This window comes from Protopterus annectens, chromosome 13.part0 (genome assembly GCF_019279795.1).
Source record: "Protopterus annectens isolate FY-2018-M chromosome 13.part0, PAN1.0, whole genome shotgun sequence".
In the NCBI taxonomy this organism is placed as follows: Eukaryota; Metazoa; Chordata; order Ceratodontiformes; family Protopteridae; genus Protopterus; species Protopterus annectens.
In genome coordinates this window covers 309,315,097-309,338,872 of record NC_056747.1, presented here as the reverse complement: position 1 = coordinate 309,338,872, position 23,776 = coordinate 309,315,097, and the positions used below count along the sequence as shown (strand labels likewise).

General features: G+C 40.5%; 1 protein-coding gene across 2 annotated transcripts in view; it reads right to left on the bottom strand.

The window, feature by feature from the left end:
- The window catches only part of LOC122787281 (hippocampus abundant transcript 1 protein-like), an 880,512-nt gene that overhangs the window by 635,372 nt on the left and 221,364 nt on the right, over nucleotides 1-23,776 (bottom strand). For both annotated transcript variants that reach the window (XM_044053901.1, XM_044053902.1), the window contains exon 2: nucleotides 21,521-21,616. In XM_044053901.1, the coding sequence (XP_043909836.1) occupies nucleotides 21,521-21,616 (96 nt within the window). The remainder of the gene's footprint in view (nucleotides 1-21,520; nucleotides 21,617-23,776) is intronic.

Sequence of the window (23,776 nt, the reverse complement as noted above, 5' to 3'; positions counted from 1 at the left end):
AGAGTAGGGTTCTGAACTGAAAGTGCTCTCTCTAGCTAAAAACAGAGGAACCTCCTACAGCATCTGTCCATTCTAATATGATAGTATGAGTTCTGAGGTCTATCAAGCACATCTAATCGTCCTTCCTTAATAATGGTAGGATGGACTGAACTGTAACCATGTGAAACTTCATCTGCTTTATATATGGTTCAAGGGACTGAGGTTCCCATTTTTCTTTGCCACCAAAAAGAACCTTGAGTAGACCCCATATCCATCTTAGTCTTATGGGACCTCCTGGATGACTTATTTGTCTTGCAGCTTTATTTCTTGCACTGCTGCCTTTTGTTTGATGGGTGGCACACTGAGAATTTTTCTTGAACAAGAGGGATGGTAAAGAAAGGGATCTGTATAGCCTCTAGTTATAATTTTCTGCACACACAAATCTTCAATGGGGACATCCATGCCACGGGGTGCACAGACAAGCACCCCTTGACTGTTTCCAGAGTGCAGTAGTCTGGCATCCATTCAGGAGAGCTGGAAAGACCTATTGGAGAGGGGACCCAAAAAGCTTACATTCTGATGTCCATCTCTGGCACAGGAGCCTCCATTATGATTGTTCTCACCTCTGCCATGGGGAGGGGAGGGGGGGGGTTCAATCTCTAGAAGTGTCTGGACCAAAACATTTGATACTTACATAACCACAGTTTCTTCCCACCTTTCTAGATTCTAGAGAAAGTCCAGTTTGGGGGGGGGGGGTACAAAAGTGTATTCTATTGGCATACAGGATCCTGTCCTCTTGCTTGCTTTTAGATGTCTCTAACTGTAGGTCCAAACAATGTGGGCTGGTCAAATGGGCATTAATAAATGAAGTCATGAAATGTTCCAGAAAGTCACAGAGATGAATCCAGGCAGGCTGGTGGAAGCAATTCTGGTGCCTACTGCTCTAGACATGACATTGGTAGCATTAGAAATAAGGCACATAGATATAATTGATAGGGACCGTAGGGTGGCTAACTGCATATTGACTGCATTTTTTTTATCTTCTACAGCTAAGAATCCAGAGAGGGATTTAGAAAACTCCTTCATCAAATCCTCTGAAAATGTACAGCATGTGCCAGATAGTTCAGTGCCCTGACAGCAAAGATCACTGATGCATAAGTCAGCTTACCAAACCTGTCCAACATCTTGAACTTACTCTTGGAGAGAAAGAGTGAAGCTCACTTCCGTGTGCTCCTTCTTGGTGGCTGCCACCATCAGAGCAGAAACTACCATGGGGGCCTTGCTCCAAAATCTTTAGTCTTCAAGGGAAACTAAAATTTTGTAGGGCTTCTACAGAAAAAGCTCAATCACATTCAGTTCCTTCCATGCCCACCTCAAAATAAGGTCAACTAGTTCATTAAAGGGAGGACCAACCAAGAGGGAACATGGTCAACCCCTAAAAGCTTCAAGGAATATGGGGTGTTGGTAGATTCCCCCCATCTATAGTCTCAGGATCTCACCAAAGGAGATATATTCAAGGGGGGGACCTGGGGGACCCCTCCCCTTCATCAAAATCAGAATCTTCTATAAGGGACTCCTGCAGGGAAATCATATGCCTCCTTTTGCTTCCAGTAACCCTCTCCAGTCGGATGTTCTGGAGAAGGCTCTGAAGTAGTCAGTGAGTCCACAATGTGAACTGCCCCAAGAATATGAGGGGCTGGCTGTCCTGACTACATGTAATGTATGGGACACGGACCTGAAGAGCTTCACAGGGCAAGGGAGGGTCTGAGGAGGGCAGAGACACGTGTACTCTAGACTGAGAGTGCACTGTCTCAAAGGTCTCAAAAGCCTATGCTGAGACATGTCCAGATACCACCCCTCCAAGAACCTAGGACCATGACATAGGCAAGTCCCAAGAACTTATCCAATTCAGCTCCAAATCAGATGCTGGTGCTGAGCTGTTAATGTCAAAGTGCCTGGGAGAAGTAATGGCTCTGACAGTTTCAGAGTCTTCCCTTACCACCACAATGCTGGCCTCAGCTCTGAGACCTATCAAGGTTTAAGGCACTCCGATTCAAATGTGACACAGAAATGGTCAACTTCAACGAAGTCCAAGCCTTCAGATCTGATGTGAACAAACCCAAGAATTCACTCGGATCCAGCTGTCCAAGTCCAAGGGTTAGATATGGGAAGAAGCCATAATCAGAGCGGTAGAAGGGACAAGCCCAGAGCCTCCATCAAAAGTCTGAGCCAGGAGAACCCCTATCTGCATTTGGGTTCTCAAGAACTACATCATTCTGTCTACCTATGTTTTTTTCAGACTCCTGGAGGACCGCACTGACCTTAAGGTTTTGATACCTGTGAAAGGACGTTTCCTGCAGGAAGGGTGACCTGAGCCTAGGAATTAACAGTTCTGTAAAAAGGGTTCTGGGACTGCAGAAGTGAAAGACCTAATTTTGGCTGACTCCATTGTCCAGAGTTAGATCCGATGGCTTATGGATCTTCAACACCAAGACAGAAGAACTAGAGCATTCCGGAGACTACTTTTTAGAGGAGTCCTTATGTTCCTCCTTGTGCTTTTCCCAGTCTTTTACTTCTCTTTCTTTTCACACTTCTCCCCTTTGTTCATCTGAGATTTTCTTGGCTGCCAAGGAAGATGATGATGATGAAGACTGTGAAGGGGGAAACTTCTCCTTCTGTGGCAGGGAGAAGCCCCTTGTGCACTAATTTGTTGCAGCTTTTGGTAATGGCCCTGATACCAAATGTAGCACAAACAGTACAAGCAGTACACACACTTTGTAAGAGCATCCTGGATACGAATTTTGTGCCCACAAGAAATGCACTTCGTGAAACTGATAGGTTTCTCTGCCATCTTGAGAACAAGGGGAAAACCCCAAACTAGCCACAAAAGAGCATCAACAGCAGCAACAACAACAACAATAATAAAAAAACTACAGGTGTGTGCCACATCCTTCCACATCTCTGACTGAATTTACGGCCACACTGTATTAAGCAGATGTAAATGCGATCCGCTATTATGCAGATGGATGTTAAGCGAAGCTCAATACAAAGTATGAGGTGTTGCTGGTTCAATGTCCGTGCCATTCAATCTTCTATAGGATAAAACGTATCCCGAATGTTAATAATAATAAAGAATAACCTTAGCTCAAACTACTAGCAACAGTCCACACAACAAATGCAGAAACATATCCACTATCTAACCTTAAGGAGAAAGGAAAGGTAGGAGAGGGAGAGAGAGAGAGAGAGAGAGACTATTCCCAAGAAGCACCAAGAGATGATGAGACCTTTTTTTTTTTTAAAATAGGCAATGGAGTTAGGAAAAAAAATAAAGTACAAAAGAATAAAAAAGAATAGTATCATTGTCTCAAAAGGTAAAGAGAGAAAGAAAAATAACTTAACTGACACCCAAAGCACTGAGACAAGAGATCTGCATCGAAAACAATTGAGAAGCAAACGAGATCTAAGGTAACCTGGTACAAAGTGGGGATTGTGGGTAAGGGAAGAGCCTGAGCCTTGGATTAAAATCTGAGAGTGACCAAAGTCAGATCTGAAGTACCCATTTATTGAGGACAGATGGAAGAAACATTGGATCACATGGCATAAAGGAAGTAAAGTCTTAGAGCCACTGGGTGAGATATATTCAGACCAAAATGCAGCAAACTTTCTGAAATAATGTATTCACATTTAGATTTCATTAGCATTGTTTAGAATAAAGTTTCAGCAAGAGGCTAACACATTTTCTCAACACAACTGGTTTTCCATCTCATACCTCCAACTCCACGGCATAAAGAACATTTATCTTAGAGCCACAGGATGGAAGCCAGGAGACTAGAAATTCTGAGTTTATTTCTTTTCATTTAAACTTCTATTATAGTCCTAAAGAAACAAAAGTTTCTTCAAGTCGTGACCAAAGCTTGTCAATACAGTCTGAATTTCAAATCACAGAACACAAACCAACCTTCTATGTCACATTGCTTCTTCTAAATACTGTTCTCTAAATTTTACAGTTTTGTAATTCAACAGTATTTTAAATCATGCTAAGACTTAAGCCCTACATTCAGCCAAGACTGGAAATAAAAAATAAACAAAAATAATTCAAATCAAGTAATACAAATCCCAACAAGCAGACAAAACATTTTAGAAGAACCTGTTTATACACATCAGAAAATCTAAATTTTCTATAAATATGTGAGCGTTCCAAAGGGCAGAAGATGAGCTTTCATTTCATAGACCAGGAATCTCTCTAGCTAAGCATCAATGACAAGACTTTGAGGTTCTGCATTCTGCTTGCAGAAAGCCAAAAATCACATTAACCATAAGAAACAGATGTGGCTCCCCAAAGGAAAAGCAAGACACAGCAGTGTGACTGCCAACACTTGGAAAAATGAACTGCGATACAAAAATAAAATACAAAACTTGCATTAAACCCTTCAATCAATTTTCCAAGGGGTCTTTTCCTCCTGTACCATCAATACCGTAGCTACTTGGATATATGTACTCCGCGATCACTGCACTTCTTAGGATACTGCAGCATACTGCAAGCTTGGACCTTCTGTCCCATTCATTCGCTCATAAATCTGTGCACTTCTAAAGATCTCAGTTATAGTCATTGAACTTTCAAACTAAGCCCCCCCCCCCACCACCACCACCAACTAAAGACAGACCGATCATTATAAATGTTATGCAATGGATGCCAAACATCAAAGCAGTAGTATGTCACCAATACTGTAAAGGTAGACTGCATGTTCTCATTTTAATGCAACTAAGTAAACAGTATTAAAAAATAAATAAATAAATAAAACAAGTTAATACAAAAAAATAATAAAGACAACCACCTGCTCATATTTTAGTACAGGTCACATAGCTACTCATTCATCCCAAAGTGGTCATATTGGTAAACAGGGGTGGTACATTTTACAGTACTGTTGGAAGAAATAAGTTAAAATGTAATATGCATAAGTGAAACAAAGACATTAGTAAACCGTGCTTACATGGGCATCAGTGCATGCATGCTTTATACCACCTGCGTTCAAAGTAATGTGCTATTCCAGAATCATTAACTTCTGTATGCCAAGCGAACCTCTCAACTGTCCAGATTTTTGTAGAATGTCCAGATTTTTGGCTCATATTTTTGGTCTGTTCCTCATACAATTTGTGGGGTTTTTTTGGCAAATTACTGGAATGATCTGAGGACTGAAGTCACTAAATAATGACATACATTTGAATTTCAGACTTCAATCCTACAAAAAAAATGCAAGTCAAAACAAATCCTGTTACTCTAGCAACTTTCTAAGTTTATAAGAACAATATTTAAAATATGTCCCTATTTCTGGGCCATTGTCCCCCCATTTTGTCAGGCTTTGTCTAAATTTCTTGCACTAAGAGGATGAAAGATATGATGCCAAGCCTCATATTATCACGAGATCTTAAATTTAGAAGTGAAGACATTTAATTATTAAAGTAAAAAAAGATCTTGTGATTTTTTTTTTTTATATTAGCCTTCCAATTTGCACATTAAAGAAGTCAATGCATTGCAGTTTTAGTGTTCTTAAATGGGTAAGTTGGCTACTGCAGCAAGTCATTTCCAGTCATAGTCAGGAAAAAGAAAGCACTGTATTTAACTGCATTAAACAGTGATGTAGCAGCAGGAAGCAAATTAAAGTATCAGACTTAAAACAGACAGCTAAGAAGTTAGCAACTAGCTGAGAAGTTATGTTAAACATAAGTAACCAAAGAAACAGGCAACTAGTACAAATTAGAAAACCATGACAAAAAGCTGGTCACCAATATACATTAGGTAACTGTGGGAAAAAGCTAAGCAAAGAAATCAGATCTGTGAGATGTGCAAGTACTCAAGGCAAATTGTTTGCACTAAATATGCCACTAAGTACATTGCTATTATATTACATATCTCTACTAAATCTTATGCCATCACCACAAGCTCATGTTATGGATCTGCTGGCTTTTAATCCTGTCTTTTTATATTTTTTAAAGCAGCCTATATTTCTCTATTACTTTCTTCAAGATTAATTACATGAGTCTTCCTACTACCTGTACAAACAAATTATACCTTCACAGACTCCACCAATGATCAACAGCTTATTTTATATATATATATATATATATATATATATATATATATATATATATACCCAAGATCAATTAAAATTCAAAAATTTGTCAGGAAGCATCAAATCCTTCATTTATATGGCTCTGCAAAGTTACCCTTGAAGCTATGGCCACATAACTCTCTCTTTTTAGTCACTGTAGACACTTTGCTGGCTGTCAATTCAGCACCACGAAATACTTTTATTGCTTTGTATAAATTATAATTGTTCCATGTTAATATTTCAGATAACTTATATTATATTCCATTTTTCTAAAATGAATCATCTCTATAATTTGAACTGTTAATTTTTTATTGGTCGTTACTATATGTTTACTGTGTGGGAGCTTTTCATCATGGCTCCACCTCTGTGAATGAGCTCTGTGAATGAGCTCTGATCAGTAGGCTAACCTAATTAGCACAATATAAAGGAAGTAAATATAATTACATCCAGGCATTCTGTATTGATCTTTCTGTATTAGTCATAAAGCAAACTATGGATGCAGATAACAATAATATTTTTACACTGCCTTCTATAATAAAAGTTATTATGCTATAAAGATATTTAACATGCAAACATTTCTACAAGGTATTACAACTGGTAAACTGTAAGGTAAAAGGAGTCAAAGAAGTGTCAAAGCAAACAAAAAAATGGGAGGTAGAATTGTGCAGATCAGAAATCATAGCGCGAGTTAAGTGTGGAGGTATTACAACAGTACAAATAACCTGAATGAAACCAGTAATTTTCAGTAGATACAGAAGCAAAAGGAACCAAGTAAGAGTGTCTAGGCTTTGTCAATAAACCACTAGCTCCTTTTAAGAGCAAATCAGAGCTAGATGCAAGAAAGGTAGGCAGAGTGATGAATTGGAAAGAAGAGGTGTTAACTTGGGCAGCAGGGACATGAAGTCAGGAGACTCTGTAGTGATTTTAGCATCTAGATTTTGAAAATATAGTTTTGGATGCTTCTTAGATGATCAGGACAACAAGGGCAAATCTTCTTAAGGCAAGTGCTTCAAGATTTAGACTGCATGGATGTCTTTGTAGGACCACTGCTTCGCTATCCTGGAAGCGATTGTTACAGCAGGCTTGAGTCAGCTTCAAGTATGCACCATATTCTCAAAAAATGAATACAATCATAATTTTGCTACGAGAAACAATACTACTCATATAGGTAACAGTGGGTGACAAAAAACTAATTTTGTTCTGTATCACTTGCAATTTCCTGGTACTGATAACCATCTCCAGAGAGGAATACCAGAAAGGCATATTCTAAGACAGGTAAAAGTGCATTTCTCCCAATGGCAAATCAAGTCTGAGGTATGAACAGCCTGTTCAATTAACATACATATCTTCACTGAGTGGACATTTAATCTATGCAATTTAATACCCAAAGGCAGACTATATTGTCTGGCCATACTCCCAGATCCACTACAGCCTGGCATCAGAACACATCTTACAAAAAAAATGTATTAATATTTGCTTAATTACTACACTGAGAATAAATTAACATAACTGTACTCTGTTGCATTCTACATCAACAGGGAAAACAACAGTGCATCAAACTGAGCATCCTGTATTAGATGCAAGCTAAATGGCATTCATCCTTAGACTGCATAACATGACCAATACAAGCTAAACAGCATTTGTCCTTAGACTGCATAACATGACCAATACAAGCTAAATGGCATTCATCCTTAGACATAATAACATTACCAATGCAAGCTAAATGGCATTCATCCTTAGACTGCATACCATGACCAATATAAGCTAAATGACATTCGTCCTTAGACTGCATACCATGACCGATACAAGCTAAACAGCATCTGTCCTTAGACTGCATAACATGACCAGTACAAGCTAAATGGCATTCATCCTTAGACTTAATAACATTACCAATGCAAGCTAAATGGCATTCATCCTTAGACTGCATACCATGACCAATATAAGCTAAATGACATTCATCCTTAGACTGCATACCATGACCAATATAAGCTAAATGACATTCATCCTTAGACTGCATACCATGACCGATACAAGCTAAACAGCATTTGTCCTTAGCCTGCATAACATGACCAGTACAAGCTAAATGGCATTTGTCCTTACACTGCATAACATGACCGATACAAGCTAAACAGCATTCATCCTTAGACTGCATAACATGACCAATACAAGTTAAATGGCATTCGACTTTAGACTGCATACCATGACCGATCCAAGCTAAATAGCATTCGTCCTTAGACTGCATAACATAACCAGTACAAGCTAAATGGCATTTGCCCTTACACTGCATACCATGACCGTTACAAGCTAAACAGCATTCATCCTTAGACTGCATAACATGACCAATACAAGTTAAATGGCATTTGTCATTAGACAGCATAACATGACCAATACAAGTTAAACATTTGTCCTTAGACTGCATAACATGACCAATACAAGCTAAACAGCATTTGTCCTTAGACTGCATAACATGACCAATACAAGCTAAATGGCATTCGTCCTTAGATTGCATAACATGACCAATACAAGCTAAACGGCATTCATCCTTAGACTGCATAACATGACCAATAAGTGGAATCATACTAAATATCTGAGAGACTCGAATACAGTGATATGCACCCTGCAGAATGCCGCTTCAGAAAAGATATGCCCATAAAGGGACAAAGCACATTCACACACAAGGACATTTATATATAAATATGAACAAAAACACAGTTAAAATTTTAAATTTTTTTTAACACTAAAGCCTTTTGCCCCTCTGCATAACAATTTCAAAAATACAGCAAACTTACAAGTCTTAGAGAAAATGAGCATCTCATGTCAAAGCAATTAAACTACATCTGTAAATTTTTTTAAGGAAATGACAATTTTGAAAGCACTGTGACAATCACAGACTAAGCAGTTGTACTTCTTCTACCACTTAAAAATAAAGTATCTATATCATAACTTCGAAGATGTAAAACTTCAAAAGTTAAAATATCGAACCCACAACATTGAATGATGAAAATAGCGAAGCCCTGGAACATCGAAATCTTACCTAGGGCAAGATTTTGGTGGGCCGTTCCGTGGCTTCGCTATTTCCTCCACTGTGGTGCGAGAGTTACGGACCTTAGGGTAAGGTTGCGGGTTAAGGTAAGTGGATAGTTAGTAATGTATATATGGTGTAGTGGAGGGTTGGGTTTTGTTAACTGTATGTGTGTGGTTTATTTATTTTGGTGTGCTTATGTTGTGTGTATGTTTCTCAGAACAGCAAATTTTTTCCCTGGGAAAAAAATTTGCTATTCTGAGCGTTCGATGTTATCAGTATTTGAAATTGCAAGCTCGAACTTATGGTGTTCGATATTTTGGAATTTCAAATATATGATATAGACCCAAAATAAATACTATATAAAAAAAACATATGCATAAATTACACAAATCAATGGAGGCCCTATTTAAATTATATTATTTTTGTTTCCTTACTCAAACTTGTTTAAATACTACCATGGTTAATCCATATTTAAATCATTTGGTGCAAAACCTTAAAATATATCTGGCATCCCTTTCATTCAAAACTCTTAAGTTCATCCCTTTCCAGTGGTATACTAGGTGTGCCCAGGATACAAATCTGGAAAGAAGAAACCTGCCCTCCATGTAGGTGATGTAGTGTAAAGATACAACTAAACTTAATGGACAAGTATGCTTTAAATCTTATAAATGTTCTTGAGCTCTCAGCTTTATTCAAAATCTTGTTTGTCCAATGTACTAATCTGAAACTGTACAATTACAAAATAAGCAACACTAATACTTGCAGTACTGTGGTGGGCTGCCTCTGTGGCCATGCTAAATTCTAATGAAAAATTCCAGGATACAGCCACATGCTAATTAGCCATGTGTTCTCCCTTGGAACTGCTTGCAGGAAAGCATTTGCACAGAATCACTCGGCTGCATACATTAACAGCTGGCCGCTCACAGTAATACATAAGCCAACTGCGAATCCATATTAGCCTCCCTAACTAAGGATAACCACAAGGCATTCTTTAGTTACATCTGTAACCTCAAAGGTAAGGCCCAGATTTGCTCTGAACTCATAGTTAATGGTACATGTATAGAACTTGTAGATATAGTACACCCGCTTGTTGACAGGTTCAGTGAAAACTTCACTCCACTGTCTCCGCCATATATACCCCAAAGCATTCCTAACACCTGGTAACTGCCTAGCATCTCCAAGGAGCGGGTCTTAATTGGCCTCTCCAAGGCCAAAAAAGTACAGTTTTGTACCTACTATAAATGTAGATGTTCGAAGATCCACATTGCTGCAGTCCTTACATATGGGGTAGTCCGCTGTCCTCGGTCGGCCCGAATACCAAAGTATTAGGCTGACGTCGGTCAAGGCGCTTAAAACTGACATCAGGACGTCAGGGTACAAAAGCGCATGACCGACGTCATTTCCTCAGTCTTTTCTTGCCCCAGATGTCAGAAGGCCCTAACAAGACAGGCCAAAGCCAAAACCAGCAAAACCCAACCAACCACCTGCACTAACCATATTTACAATATGTACAACACAAACCACACCACCACCTTCAACAACAGAGGGAAGGAGGGAGGTAAATTGGACTGCAGCAATGTGGATCTTCGAACATCTACATTTATGGTAGGCACAAAACTGTACTATGTTCTTCATCTCACATTGCTGCAGTCCTTACATATGGGTAGAATCCCAAAGCAGAGGTAAGGGAGGATGGCAAAACTATAAAGCATTAGGAGCTGCCAACATGCCTTGTAAAATTGCAGTTGCAAATCCAGCCCTAGATTTAGAGTAAAGTGGAAGGTGGTAATGCTTAGAGAAAGTATGCACTGAACTCCAAGTAGCTGCTTCCAAAATATCTTTAGTAGCCACCCCTTAAAAAGCTGTAGAAGTGGCAGTAGCCCTAGTGGAATGAGGCCTAATCCCAGCTGGAATCTCCTTACCATGATGGGAATAACAGAAAGCAATACAAAAACCAATCCACTTAGAAATAGTTTGTTTTGAAACAGGTTTGCCCTGAGAACCCAAAGCAAAAGAAACAAACAACTGCTGAGACTGCCTGAACCCTTTAGTTCTGCTCAAATAATATCGCAACTGTCTGTGAATATCCAAAGTGTGCAAAATCTTTTCCCCTTTATTTTGGGGGTTTGCATAAAAAGTAGGCAAATGAATAGTTTGGTTTAAAGCCACACTAGAAACCACTTTAGGCATAAAAGAAGGGTTAGTACGCAAAGACACCCTATCCTTGTGGAAAATTAAGAAAGGCTCAACTGCCATAAGGGCCTGTAATTCAGAAACCCTTCTCGCAGAGGTAATGGCCAACAAAAAAGCAGTCTTCCAAGATAAATATTTCAACTCTGCCGATGCTGCAGGCTCAAAAGGTTGTAGAGTGAGTTTCTCCAACACAAAATTGAGATCCCAAGCAGGAGTAGGAGCTCTACGTGGGGGTCTTATATTCTTTGCCCTCTAAGGAATTGCTTAAACAAAGGCTGAGAAAATAATGGTGGGTCACAGTCATAGTGAGCAGAGATTGCTGCAGCATGAACCTTTATAGAGGAGAAGGACAAACCTTTGTCCAATAACTCAGTAAGGTATTGAAGCGCCACACTTAAATTAGGTTTAGAAACATCAAAGTCCTTTGCTGTACTCCAAAATAAAAATCTCCTCCATTTATCTGCGTAAACTTTCCTTGTACTAGGCCTTCTGGCCTCCAAAATAACATTCAAAACTTGTTGTGGAAGCTGAGACCCTCCAGGGTTTAAACCAGAATATGCCAGGCTGTCAGATGTAGAGAATGAAGTTTGACATTGAGTAAATGACCGTTCTCCTGAGACAGCAGGTGAGGAATCAAGGCAAAGGCCATGGAGGCTCCTGTACCAGACTTCTCAGTAATGGGTACCAGTGCTGTCGAGGCCAATCTGGAGCTAGTAAAATCATGTTTGGCTTGTCCTGTCTGACCTTCAGCAGTACCTTTGGGAGGAGAGGCAGAGGTGGAAAGGCATACACGTGAAGATTGCTCCAATTGAATGAGAGAGCATCCACTTTCCAAGCTGAGGGATGAAACCTTTTGTGCAAAACTTTGGCAGCTGGTAATTTAGTGGAGAAGCGAACAGATCTATGTCTGGAGTTCCCCATAACACTGTCAACCTCTGGAATACATGAGGATCCAATTTCCACTCGTGGGGATCCATAATTTGTCTGCTCAACACATCTGCTAAGGAGTTCTGTGCTCCTGGCAGAAACCTTGCCTGAAGATTTAGCTGTAAACTGAGAGCAGTCTCCCACAAAATCATTGCTTGTCTGCATAGAGGATAAGAATCGTTCCCCTTGCTTGTTGATGTACCACATGACAGTTGTGTTGTCTGTTTGAATCAACACCTGCCCTGGAAGAAGTAAATCCTTGAAAGCTATCAATGCAAATTGGACTGCTAACATCTCCTTCAAGTTGATATGTAGATGTTGAAGTCTGGCAGGCCACGTGTCTTGTATCCATTTTCCATTTAGATGAGCTCCCCAAGCTTTGTCTGAGGCATCTGTCGTTAAAATCTGACTCGCCTCTGGCCGGGTCACAGAGAGTCCCTTGTTTAGGTGACATTCCTGAGCCCACCACAAAAATTCCTTTTGAATGCAAGGTATTATTTGAATGACAGTGTCCAAATCTTGGCAGTGCTGTGTCCATACATTCTTGAGATACCACTGTAGCTTCCTCATATGCAGTTTGGCATTGGGAAGTACCAGAATACAAGATGCCATGAACCCCAAAGGCTTGAAGGACTGTCCTTGCAGTCAGCCTGGACTGATGAGACAACTGGTGGAAGTAAAGAGAAAGATTCTTTTGTTTGTCCGGGGTCAAAAAGGCCATCTGGGATGCTGTATTCAGTCTCACACCCAGAAAGCACATGTCCTGAGAGGGTACTAGACTGGACTTTATTTCGTTCACAGAATACCCCAGGCATCTTAACACTGCCATCACATACTGTAAATGATGAAGAAGTTCGTCCTTTTCTTGGGCCAGTATCAGGCAATCGTCCAAATAACGATAGATCTGTATTCCTCTTAGCCTGAAGAAAGCTACCACTGGAGCCAGAACCTTCGTGAACACTCTGGGCGCAGTAGATAAGCCAAAGGGCGATGCAGAGAACTGATAATGTGAAGTCCCAGCCCGAAAACGCAGATACTTCCTGCAACTGGGCCTGATAGGAACATGAAGGTAAGCCTCTTTGAGATCCAGAGTCACCATCCAGTGATCTTTGCCCAGCAGAGGTAAAAGCTGTTGTAACGTTAACATTTTAAACTTGGGAATGTCCAGATATGTGTTGAGGATGGATAAATCCAAAATTGGTCTCCACGTGTTTCCTTTCTTTGGTACTAGAAACAGGCGAGAATAAAATCCTAGGCCCACTTCTGGCAGAGGAACCGTTTGTATGGCCCCTATTTGAAGTAGTAGAGAAATTTGTTTGCGAGCCTCTAGTCTTTGCTGAGGAGGAACGTCCGGCATGCCTTTGAAAGGAGGCAAGGTATGGAAATAAAACTTGTAACCCTGGTGTATGATATCCAATACCCATTTGTCTTGGGTAATCAACATCCAATTTTCCTTGAAGAGTGCTAACCTTCCTCCCAAAGGTGCTGCCAGGCAAGAAGGATCTGGCAGCTGAAAAAGTAGGTCATTGGGCCTGTTTACGAAAGGACTGGCCCCTGCCCTCACCCGAAGATTGTGCAGGTGAACTCCCTGTTCTAGGCCTGAAAGAACTCTGAGCTCTGCCCCTACCACGTCTAGATCTACCCCTAGACTGAGAATCATAAGAAGGATACGTCCACCCCTTAGCAGGCAAATACCTACTAAACTTCGGAGGCTGAACTTGCAAAAAATCCTTAACAGCCTGCATAGACTTAGCCTTGTCTTCCATTTTTTTCAAGACTGATTCCACAGGTGAACCAAACAACACATCCGACTGCAAAGGAGCATCCAAAATCCTTGTCTTAACATGGTCAGATAAATTCTGATCCTTTAACCAGGCATGCCTGCGAAGAACTGAGCCAGTGGCAGCCACCCTAGACGAGGCCTGCACAGCATCAAAACCACACTGTAATGAATGCTTACCCACTTGTTCAGAGACATGCACCAAATCTTGCAACTCTTTACACTCAATGCCTTCCGCCAGAGCATCCACCTTAGACTTCAATTGAGAAAGAAGAAAGTTTTGATATTTCAACATATGAAACTGGCAATTCAAAGCCCTCATAGCTAAGGTAGAAGATGTATAGACCTTCTTTCCCCATCTATCCAAAGCTCTGGCTTCTTTATCTAGAGGAACCGGATTTTTACAACAGAGGCCTTGACACCCTTAGGTCCCTGACTAATAGTTTCTGGGTCCGCCCTAGGACTCTTATAAAGATATTTATGAGCCTCAGGCACCCTGTAATACCTATCCGGTTTAACAGGAGCAGGAGGCAGAGAATCAGGATTAAGTGAAGCCTCTGCAAACACATCTTCCACAACATCCAGAACAGGGGTATAGCCAAGGGCCTATGCTGGGGTAACAGCAAAAACTCCCTAAGCCTTTTCCTAGAATCAGAGAAGTCCTGACCTTCCCACTTAAAATGTTCCCTCATAGAATGAAGTGTCTCTGAAAAGAAAAATCCTCTGGAGGAGAAGCAGAAGGAGTGGAATCATCTGCATCAGAATCAGAATAAGGAGAATACTCCTGCAAGTCTTCAGCTGAAGACTCTGAAATATCCAAGCCTGCTCAAAACTTCCCAACTCTGGCTCCACCCTAGGCCTCTTATCAGGAGGGGGCATAGAACCTCTAATCAGAGTAATTAAATCTTCTGCCATTTTAAGCATGTGCTTCTTAGGCACAGAACCTGCTGAACTAGGAGTGACACCAACAGAAGCTGAAACTGGCCTGCCTCTGGGAGAAGCCTTGGAAACAGAAGGAGAAGGCCTAACCACCCTAGGAAGGGAGGGAGTACAGTAACTTGGGAAGCCCTTCAGCCTGACCTGCCTCCTGAGAGACCACCTCCTGCAAAATCAAAGTCTCCCCCTGAGACTCCAGAGAAGTCTCCGTCGGAACCACCGGTTCCACTGAAGCCTCTAAAGAACCGGCGTCCGGAACGGACGACTCATCTTGCCTGGGTTTAACTGTTTTGTCTTTGCGCTTCTTAGAGAAGCGGCGCCGGAGAATCCGACGGCATATTATAATTGCACCGCTTCCCAAAGACCAGCCTAGCACAATCCAACCTTCGCTAATAGTGCGTTTATTGAACCTAGCACAAAAGCGACACCCAACAACGCCGTGGTCAGGCCCCAAACAAGGAATACACAAAGAATGATAATCCCTATGCGGTATCTGTTTCCCACAAGAAATACAGTTATTCACTTTTTCTGACATCCGGTAAAACACTGAGGCAAGAAAAAACCAAAATAATCCCCAACGGGTACTTAGCCAACTTGGATTCGGTCTGAAACTCCGAATTCGAAAAATTTCAGAACGCCGAACGGCACTTGCAACGCTGCTTCTGCATCGGACCATGCGGCAAAAAAGACTGAGGAAATGACGTCGGTCATGCGCTTTTGTATCCTGACGTCCTGATGTCAGTTTTAAGCGCCTTGACCGACGTCAGCCTAATACTTTGGTATTCGGGCCGACCGAGGACAGCGGACTACCCCATATGTAAGGACTGCAGCAATGTGAGATGAAGAACATCACAGCCTGTATGGAACCAGACAACATCCCGAGCTGTGTTCTACACGGGTTAAAACAGAAATTAGCTTCACTATTCAGCATGCTTTTCAATCACAGCCTAAACACTGGCTTCATCCCAGTGGAACAGAAAACAGCAATCATCATCCATTTGCACAAAAGGGGTGCAACAACAAACCACAGGAACTAGAGACCCATTAGCCTGACCAGCCTTATCTGCAATGCCATGGAACAAATCATCATGGACCTATTAACAAAGATATAGGAAATCTCCAAATGCTCAACCCCACCCAGTTTGGCTTTGTCAAGGGGAGATCATGCCTGTTAAACTTGGAGGACTGCTTCAAGACAGTCACCAAAGGCCTAGATGAGGGCAAATATGTGCATACACCCTACCTAGACTTAGCCAAGGACTTTGACACAATCTCTCACTCGGGCATCATTGATAAACTCATCCAGCTGGGTATGAACCTATATATTGCCAGGTGGGTTGCTCACTGATGCAACTCACACGATTAAAATAGGGGACTCCGCCTCCTCCAGCAGACACATAACCAGTGGTGTTCCACAGGGATCGGCTTTGGGACCCTTACTGTTTGGAATCCTCTTTCTGAAGTACAAGCTAAAACTATAGGACTGTGGCTGACAAAGTTTGCTGATGACTGCAAACTGGCAGCGATCAGTGGAAACCCCTAGCAATGTCAACATCCTGCAAGAAGGTCTTACGCAGACTAATGATTGGTGCCAAAGTCATGGCCTTAAACTTAATGCAAAGAAATGCATTATCATCCCCTTTGGCAAAGGTGATGTCCCTGCAAACTACTATATCAACAGCAATACTCTAAGCACACAGTCAGTGGTGAGAGATCTGGGCACATAGGTTGACTGCAACCTTAACTTCAATCACCATGTCTCCAGAGTGATAAGAAGGGCATTTTATATTGCTCATCTCATAAGTAAGGGTATTGCCTCCAGAAAAAAGTTATAACCCCCGTACTCTTGCCTCATCAGGCCCATAATAGAGTACAATGCTGCCTTCGGTATATGCTCCTTTCCAAACTCCTGCAGCAATTGAAGAGACCACAAAGGTTGATTATAAAGAAAATTCAGGGTTTTTAAGATCTGTCTTATGTGAACTCCCTGAAATCATTGTCACTTTACTCTGCGTCATACAGACTGTTCAGAGACAACCTGTGCCTTGCATTATAGAGCAATCTCTGGCCCAGCTTTAATGGAAATGTTGCACATTCGCAAGTCAAATGGCACATGGGTCACTCGCTCAAAGGACCTTAACCTGGTATGTAACATCAATAGAACTTGCTGAAGAGACAGATTTGTCTCACAGAGGCTGCCCCATATTTGGAACAAGCTTCCTGTTCATGTTAAACAAAGCACCTCATTGGCCCTATTTAAGTGAAATTTGGACAATTATATGGGTAACCAGAAATTCACCCCAGGGGTTCCACCTGTGTCCTTCTTGGACAGGGGCAATAGGTGTTGATTTTAGTGTCTCCTTGAACTAGACACCATTGGGAACATGGGTTAAACTTGGCTAGGCTTTAAGGGCCCCTGTGGCCGTTCACCTAGTAACCTCCTATAATCCTATGAACATGCGCATTTAGTCATGTTCATCCAATGTGATACACGCAAATGCTGGGGAGTTTAGTGGTTGGGTAGAGCTTGGGTTAAGTGACAGTGTGCCTGCTTTGGAGGTCATAGTGGGGGGTGGGGTGAGCAAGGGGTTGGTGAGGTGTGTGTGTGTGTGTGTGTGTGTGTGTGTGTGTGTGTGTCATAGCCTGCCTTAGGCATAGGCCAACTAGGTGGCCGCCTAGGACACCGGTCTAGCAGGGCACTTTACTAGTATTTATTTGATGTAGGTAGACCAGGATGGGGGCACCAGGTAGTGTGGTGGGGGGCGCTGTGGAGTCCTTTTGCCTAGGGTACCAGTTGACCCAAGGCCACTGCTGGTGTGTGTGTGTGTGTGTGTGTGTGTGTGTATGAGAGAGGGAGAGAGACAGTGAGTGAATGTGTCTGTGAATGGGTGTTATGCTTGCACATACCCCTACCCTAATGAGTACAGCCTGCAACACTTTTGTTGGGGGGACCACTAGCCACCAGAGATAACTCCTCCTACATAGGTTGGACAGAGGGGAGACCATTAGTCATCATGAAAATACTTCAGACATTGGCTGGGGGACAGTTCTCACAGTCTGTACTTTTATTCCCACAAAAAGATGCAAAATATGTGCATACAGTATTTTTTTGCAGCAGCAGCAGTCTTCTTTACTACAGTAATATTGTCACTTAGTGCAAAAATATACAAAATATGTGCACACAATATGAAGTCATTGCCAGTTAAAAATTATAATTATAATTATGAGCTGAAATTTCAACAATTTTCATGTTTATACACATGGAGTTTCACACCAACATACACTACTGCCAATTTCTTTCTTTCAGGGAATATAGGGCATCTGAAAACAAACTTGAGCATTAGGCAACAGGTCCAGTTTCTTGTAGGACCATGCTCCGACACCATTCTGACTAGCACATACTTGCAACATAGCTTGTGTATTCATAACATACATTATTAAACTCTGTCGCTTTTGTTGCTAATTTCTTCCATACTGTAAACCTTCTTTTCATTATTCCTACAAACAGATGAACACTTGCATATACACACACTAAATGCTAACACATGATCGTCCACATTTTAAAACATTAATTTTCATGCACACACTTACATGTCTGCACTATATAAAACTTGAATTTCAACCAAATGTGATTCACACAAATGTGCAGTCGCTAATTTTTTTGCATCCACACAAACCTGTTGACCAAATCAGTTGTCAAACATTCGAATGAAAGCCATGTATACATGTGTGTATGCACATGTGTGTATGCACATGTATACATGTTTAGTGTCTGTGTATCTATATATGTGCATGTGTATTCATGTGTATATATGTACATATGTTTCTGTACATGTGTATAGATATATGCATGCATTATGTGTGTGTGTGTGTGTGTGAGACAGTGTGTGTGTGTACTCATGTGAGATAATGTGCTTCATTGCTATGTAAAGTCATGAATATACACCATATTAAGATTTGTGGTAAAAACTGATAGAGACTAAATGGTATCAAATAAAAGCATACATGCCAATGCTTTCCAGATAATTTTACTTGTTTAGCAAATAAATACTGATAATACCATATTGATGTAAAATCTCAGGCAAATGTTCATGAGCAAGCATTGTGGAAGACCATTTTACAGGCTCAGTGAGTACATACGTCAGAAAAACCTTTTGACCTGTGTGTTATATAAACACACACATATACAGAATACATAATACATTACATATATCATACATACATATCTCTACACGGGCTCACACACACACACACACACACACACACACACACACACACACACACACACACACACACACACACACACACACACACACACACACACAAAGTTTCAAGTAGCAGAGTGCACAAACAGTCTCTCACAAAACAGCAGCAGGTTTCATTTGGTGCAACCTAAAACATGCTCATGCTCACTTTGCCAGAAGGAAACCAAAAAGGTAGCAACAGGTAAAATAAAATGAATTCACTCGGGATTCAATATACAGTTCAGTCCTTTAGTAACAGTAGTCAGTCAAGAAGCACAATATTCTTTCCAGGGATGATAGTCTTTAAAACATGCCTCCAGAAAACTCTTACTCAGAAAAAAAAGAGAGTCACAGCACTAAAACATCTTTCTCAGGATTACATGAACCAAGCTCTCCAAAGTTTCTTACCATGAAGACCTTCACTGAGATAAAGCAAACATGTCTCAACAGTTACTGACTAGTCAAGTAACTCCAACTCTCCATTACTTATTTATTTGTTTTTGTTTAATGGGAAAGTTCATCTGGGAATGGAAATGCCCATTTTCAGAGGAGGCCTGGGGAGAAAAACCTCTAAAATGAGGACTTCAAAATAAAAAACAAACAGTCAACAATTATTTTTATCTGCAAAGGATTTCAAAGCAAATGATCAACAAACATCATTTACAAAGCATATCAGATTAGGGAAATACATGTTTTAAATATATTGTGAACAAAATCAGAAATATTATATTAATATACTTGAATAGTTACTAGGACTCACAGACTACAAACTGGACTCTCATCTCACAGCTGACTGTTTCAGCCTCAGTCAGTCTTCTCCTTTCACCAAAAATGCTCCAGACTCCTCTGGTCTCTTACTCAAATGACCTCAGTCACAGCAGGTTTACCATGGTCTTTAAAAAGGTGCAGGTATACACCTGCCTTCTAGTACCCAAACCTCGGCTATTTCGTTTTAAATAAGCAAGGAAATGGGGATCGGTCTAAGTATGTTCTCCAATACATATTCTATTCTTCCCCTAAAAAATACTGCAACAAAGCTTATCCTTCTACCCATGCCTAATTCCATCACCTTTTAAGCATTTTCGTGGTGGAACCTAAGAACTCACTGCTGTAACCATTCACTAAGCTGGTTGTGTGTGCTAGCAACTGTACTATATGAATCTTTTGTGTGCAGCAGTTCAATTGTGTGTTTGCTATGTTGTATATTTTTTGTGCATTGCAAGTAGCTCAGTTTACTACACCAGTTAACAAAGAAAAAAAAAAAAAGTACAATGTTACAGAAAGCAGTGACATTTTTTATAAACACAATTCAGAGATATGTAGGGCTTTTGAATCCACTTTACTAAAACATGCAGTAACAAAGCATTTTCAATGAAACATTTTAACAGATTAAAAATAGAAAAAATAACAGTGCATCCACATACACAAAGTGTACTGTGGTACAATAAATAAAGAGTTATAATGGTACAAAAAACTGTAGGATACTGAAGTTTCAAGTTTTCAAGCCTCTTTAACCTTGATAATGTTTTAAAGTGTTATAAAAATGGTGCATCAGAAACAAAATACTGACAATGCATCAGTTATGTACTTCCCTGAAAAAAGGAGGGGGGATCGTGAGAAAGAAACATTTAAATACCTCAACAGAATCCACTGAGTCTGCTGGGTAAATACTTTTCCAAAATGATATATACAAGTAAACAACAGGAGGGTATTTGCAGTAAATAGTATAAGGCTCAAAGGTCATTCAATAAAGTGTTTGTGAAAAGAGTGGTGGATAATTGGAATAACCTTCCTGAAGGTTAGCAGTCTCAAAAAACTTGACAGACTACAAGCATGCTTGAAAATGAGCTACAGTGATTCTTGCTCTTGAGTGAAGTGGGTAATTATGAATAAGCAGACTAGGTTGTCCAAGCAGTGCTTATTACCTTTAAAATCTAGTAAAACCCCTACCTTCCACCCATGGAGCCATCTCCTTTAAACTATTCCTCTTCCGCTTGTAATCACTAGCTACAGTGTACATAGCAGGCGATTTAACAGCGAGCATGTTACCTACTAACTATTGCTTGCAATAATAATGTTAGGTTTGTGTTTGGTTTATCTGCATACAATGTATCACACTCAAATAGGATAGTTTAACCTACTGCTATCTAAAACAGAAGCACAAATTCAGGATTTTCCTGACAAGTAAACAGTTCAGTCAAGGCAGAATTACACGATCTCAAAACAAACCACTGCATAATTAGGATAATTCAAGCTTGCAATATTAAATAATAAAAATGTTCCAGCTAAAATTGTACATAGACTTCTTTAGTCGTGCTGTGCTTACCGTTAGCATGGGTGTTGTGAGCAAACCCCAGGCAAAGAACTCCAGGAAAATGACAATGACAGCATGATACACACTCGGCTCCCCAATACCTTGACGCTAAGAAGAAGAAGAGAGGCAAATTAGCAGTCTTCAATAAGAATAATTACAATATCTTGCTGCAAATTCTGCTCTTCCAGTGACTGGAAGAGTATCCTAAAACTAATATTAACATTAAAATAAAACCGTAAGTTTCAGCCAATGAAACTGCTACAGATGCACACCAGGTTTTAAAACCAAAAATGACACAGAAGTCTGCCAAAGAAACAAATTATCAACAAAAAAAAATGTACCTACTCAAGAAAACATTCACCAAACACCTGGACTAAGCTTATGCAAACCTGCAGCCTGACTTGTTAAAAGGCAATATTTTAGCATATCACACCCATACGACATCACAGGTTAGCAGTGTCATTTACAGAACAAATCAGCCTTTAAATTCATTGGGCAACTGCAATACTGCATTCCATTATGAGTTACAGGCGATATGATGCTTCTTTTGTGATTATGTTACACATCGATGTATCACAACAGTACTCACAGGTGATATAGGTAGAGCCCCAAGTAACCATATTCCGTCATGCCTTAAAGCTTAATTATGAATTAATTCATAGTGAAAATGGGTAAACTGCACTAAAGTACTAAACTTACATCAATTAATGAAGGGTAGTCATGCTCTAGTCCACTGGGCTAGCACTAGTACCAGACACTAGACTGGCAAAGAGCATATCCATAATGTACTGATGCATATAGTGGAAGGAGGGGCACTAGAGTCTTAACAAGCCATTCACCACAAAAGGAACTTAAGTGAAGTTTAGAGTACTCATCAATTATCTAATCTATTCTAGAAGGAAGCAACAACTACATGATTACTGGCCTGTCACCACTGAAGGAGCACCATCTTTCAAGCAGAATCTTATGAAGGCAAAAGATATGTACTTACCATTAAGGTGGATCTATAGAAGCAGAGCTATAATTCAAAGGACTAAGGTTCCAGGCATTAACACTATTCAACAAACCAAACTTTCATAGGCTGGTTAGTACCTCTTCCTATGTACCCAAATACACCATACTGCTCATCCTCTACATATCTCGGATAGCTGTGCTATTCTGCATAAACACAGATACCATCTCAGCCAATGATGGTGGGTGGGATTCCTACACAGGGCACACTCGCTACTTTTACATATGAAAGGTGAAGAGGGTCCAGTCTCTGTAATTCATAGTACACAGTCCCAAGCTCCCCCCCCCCCGGATATATTCTTAGGTGAACATACCTTGATAACAGTAGCCCCCGACCGCAGATTGCAATCAAAAAGGTCAAAGCCAACATATAATGCTTTGCAGAGGTATTTGGTGAAAACTATGTGCCCACTGCACAAAATGCCACAAAGGGCTGCATTTTTGAAGAAAGTTACTAGGTAGCTACAGTTCTGGTAGACCATTAGCAGTTTCAGGTGATGGCTTATGAAGCTTAACAATAACAAAAATTGATGCAACTGGACAGCCAACTGGCAAGGACAACATCAGACATATTTCTTCCCACAGATTTGCGTAAGAAGGATGCAAACCATTATTACACTGTAATAACTTGGTTTTGTTCATGTAGCATCTCAGCTAATGATGGACATCCATACAGTGCAGCAAGCACTTGCCATGGTTCAAGTAAGCTGGAAGAAAGACAGATAAATGGATGTACTGATTTAATTCAGTCATTGTTGACTACAAGCACAAAGGAATGACATGGTCACAATCAGGATCAGTCTTTGAGAAAATGCAAATAAACAGGCAAATCAGAAATGGCATGAAGTTCAGAAATCATTCTGGAATAAGTGATACCTTAGAAAAAAAGTTTCCCCAAAAAAGACATTTTATTTATTTGGCAGTGGCTGGCTCAAAGAAGCTTGTAAGATTTTTTTTAAGAACAGGAGGTAATGGATCACTCAGCAGAGGTCTCAGTAAGAAAGTCCTTTTTACAAAAGCTTTGGAAACTTTCATGGAAGTTAAGGAGAAGCCACCTTGAGCCTTCTGAAAGTTGGAGATGGTAGCCAAGTGAAATACAATTGAACTGGTATGAAAAACGCATGCTAGATAGTCCAGCATGGCAGAAATAGTAGCAAAAAAGGGATATAGGATCTCAGATGTAACCCACATCAAGAAGTAACACCCATCTGTCCCTGTAAGTTCTTCTCATGCTGGATTCTGGGAAAAGAAGAGAAC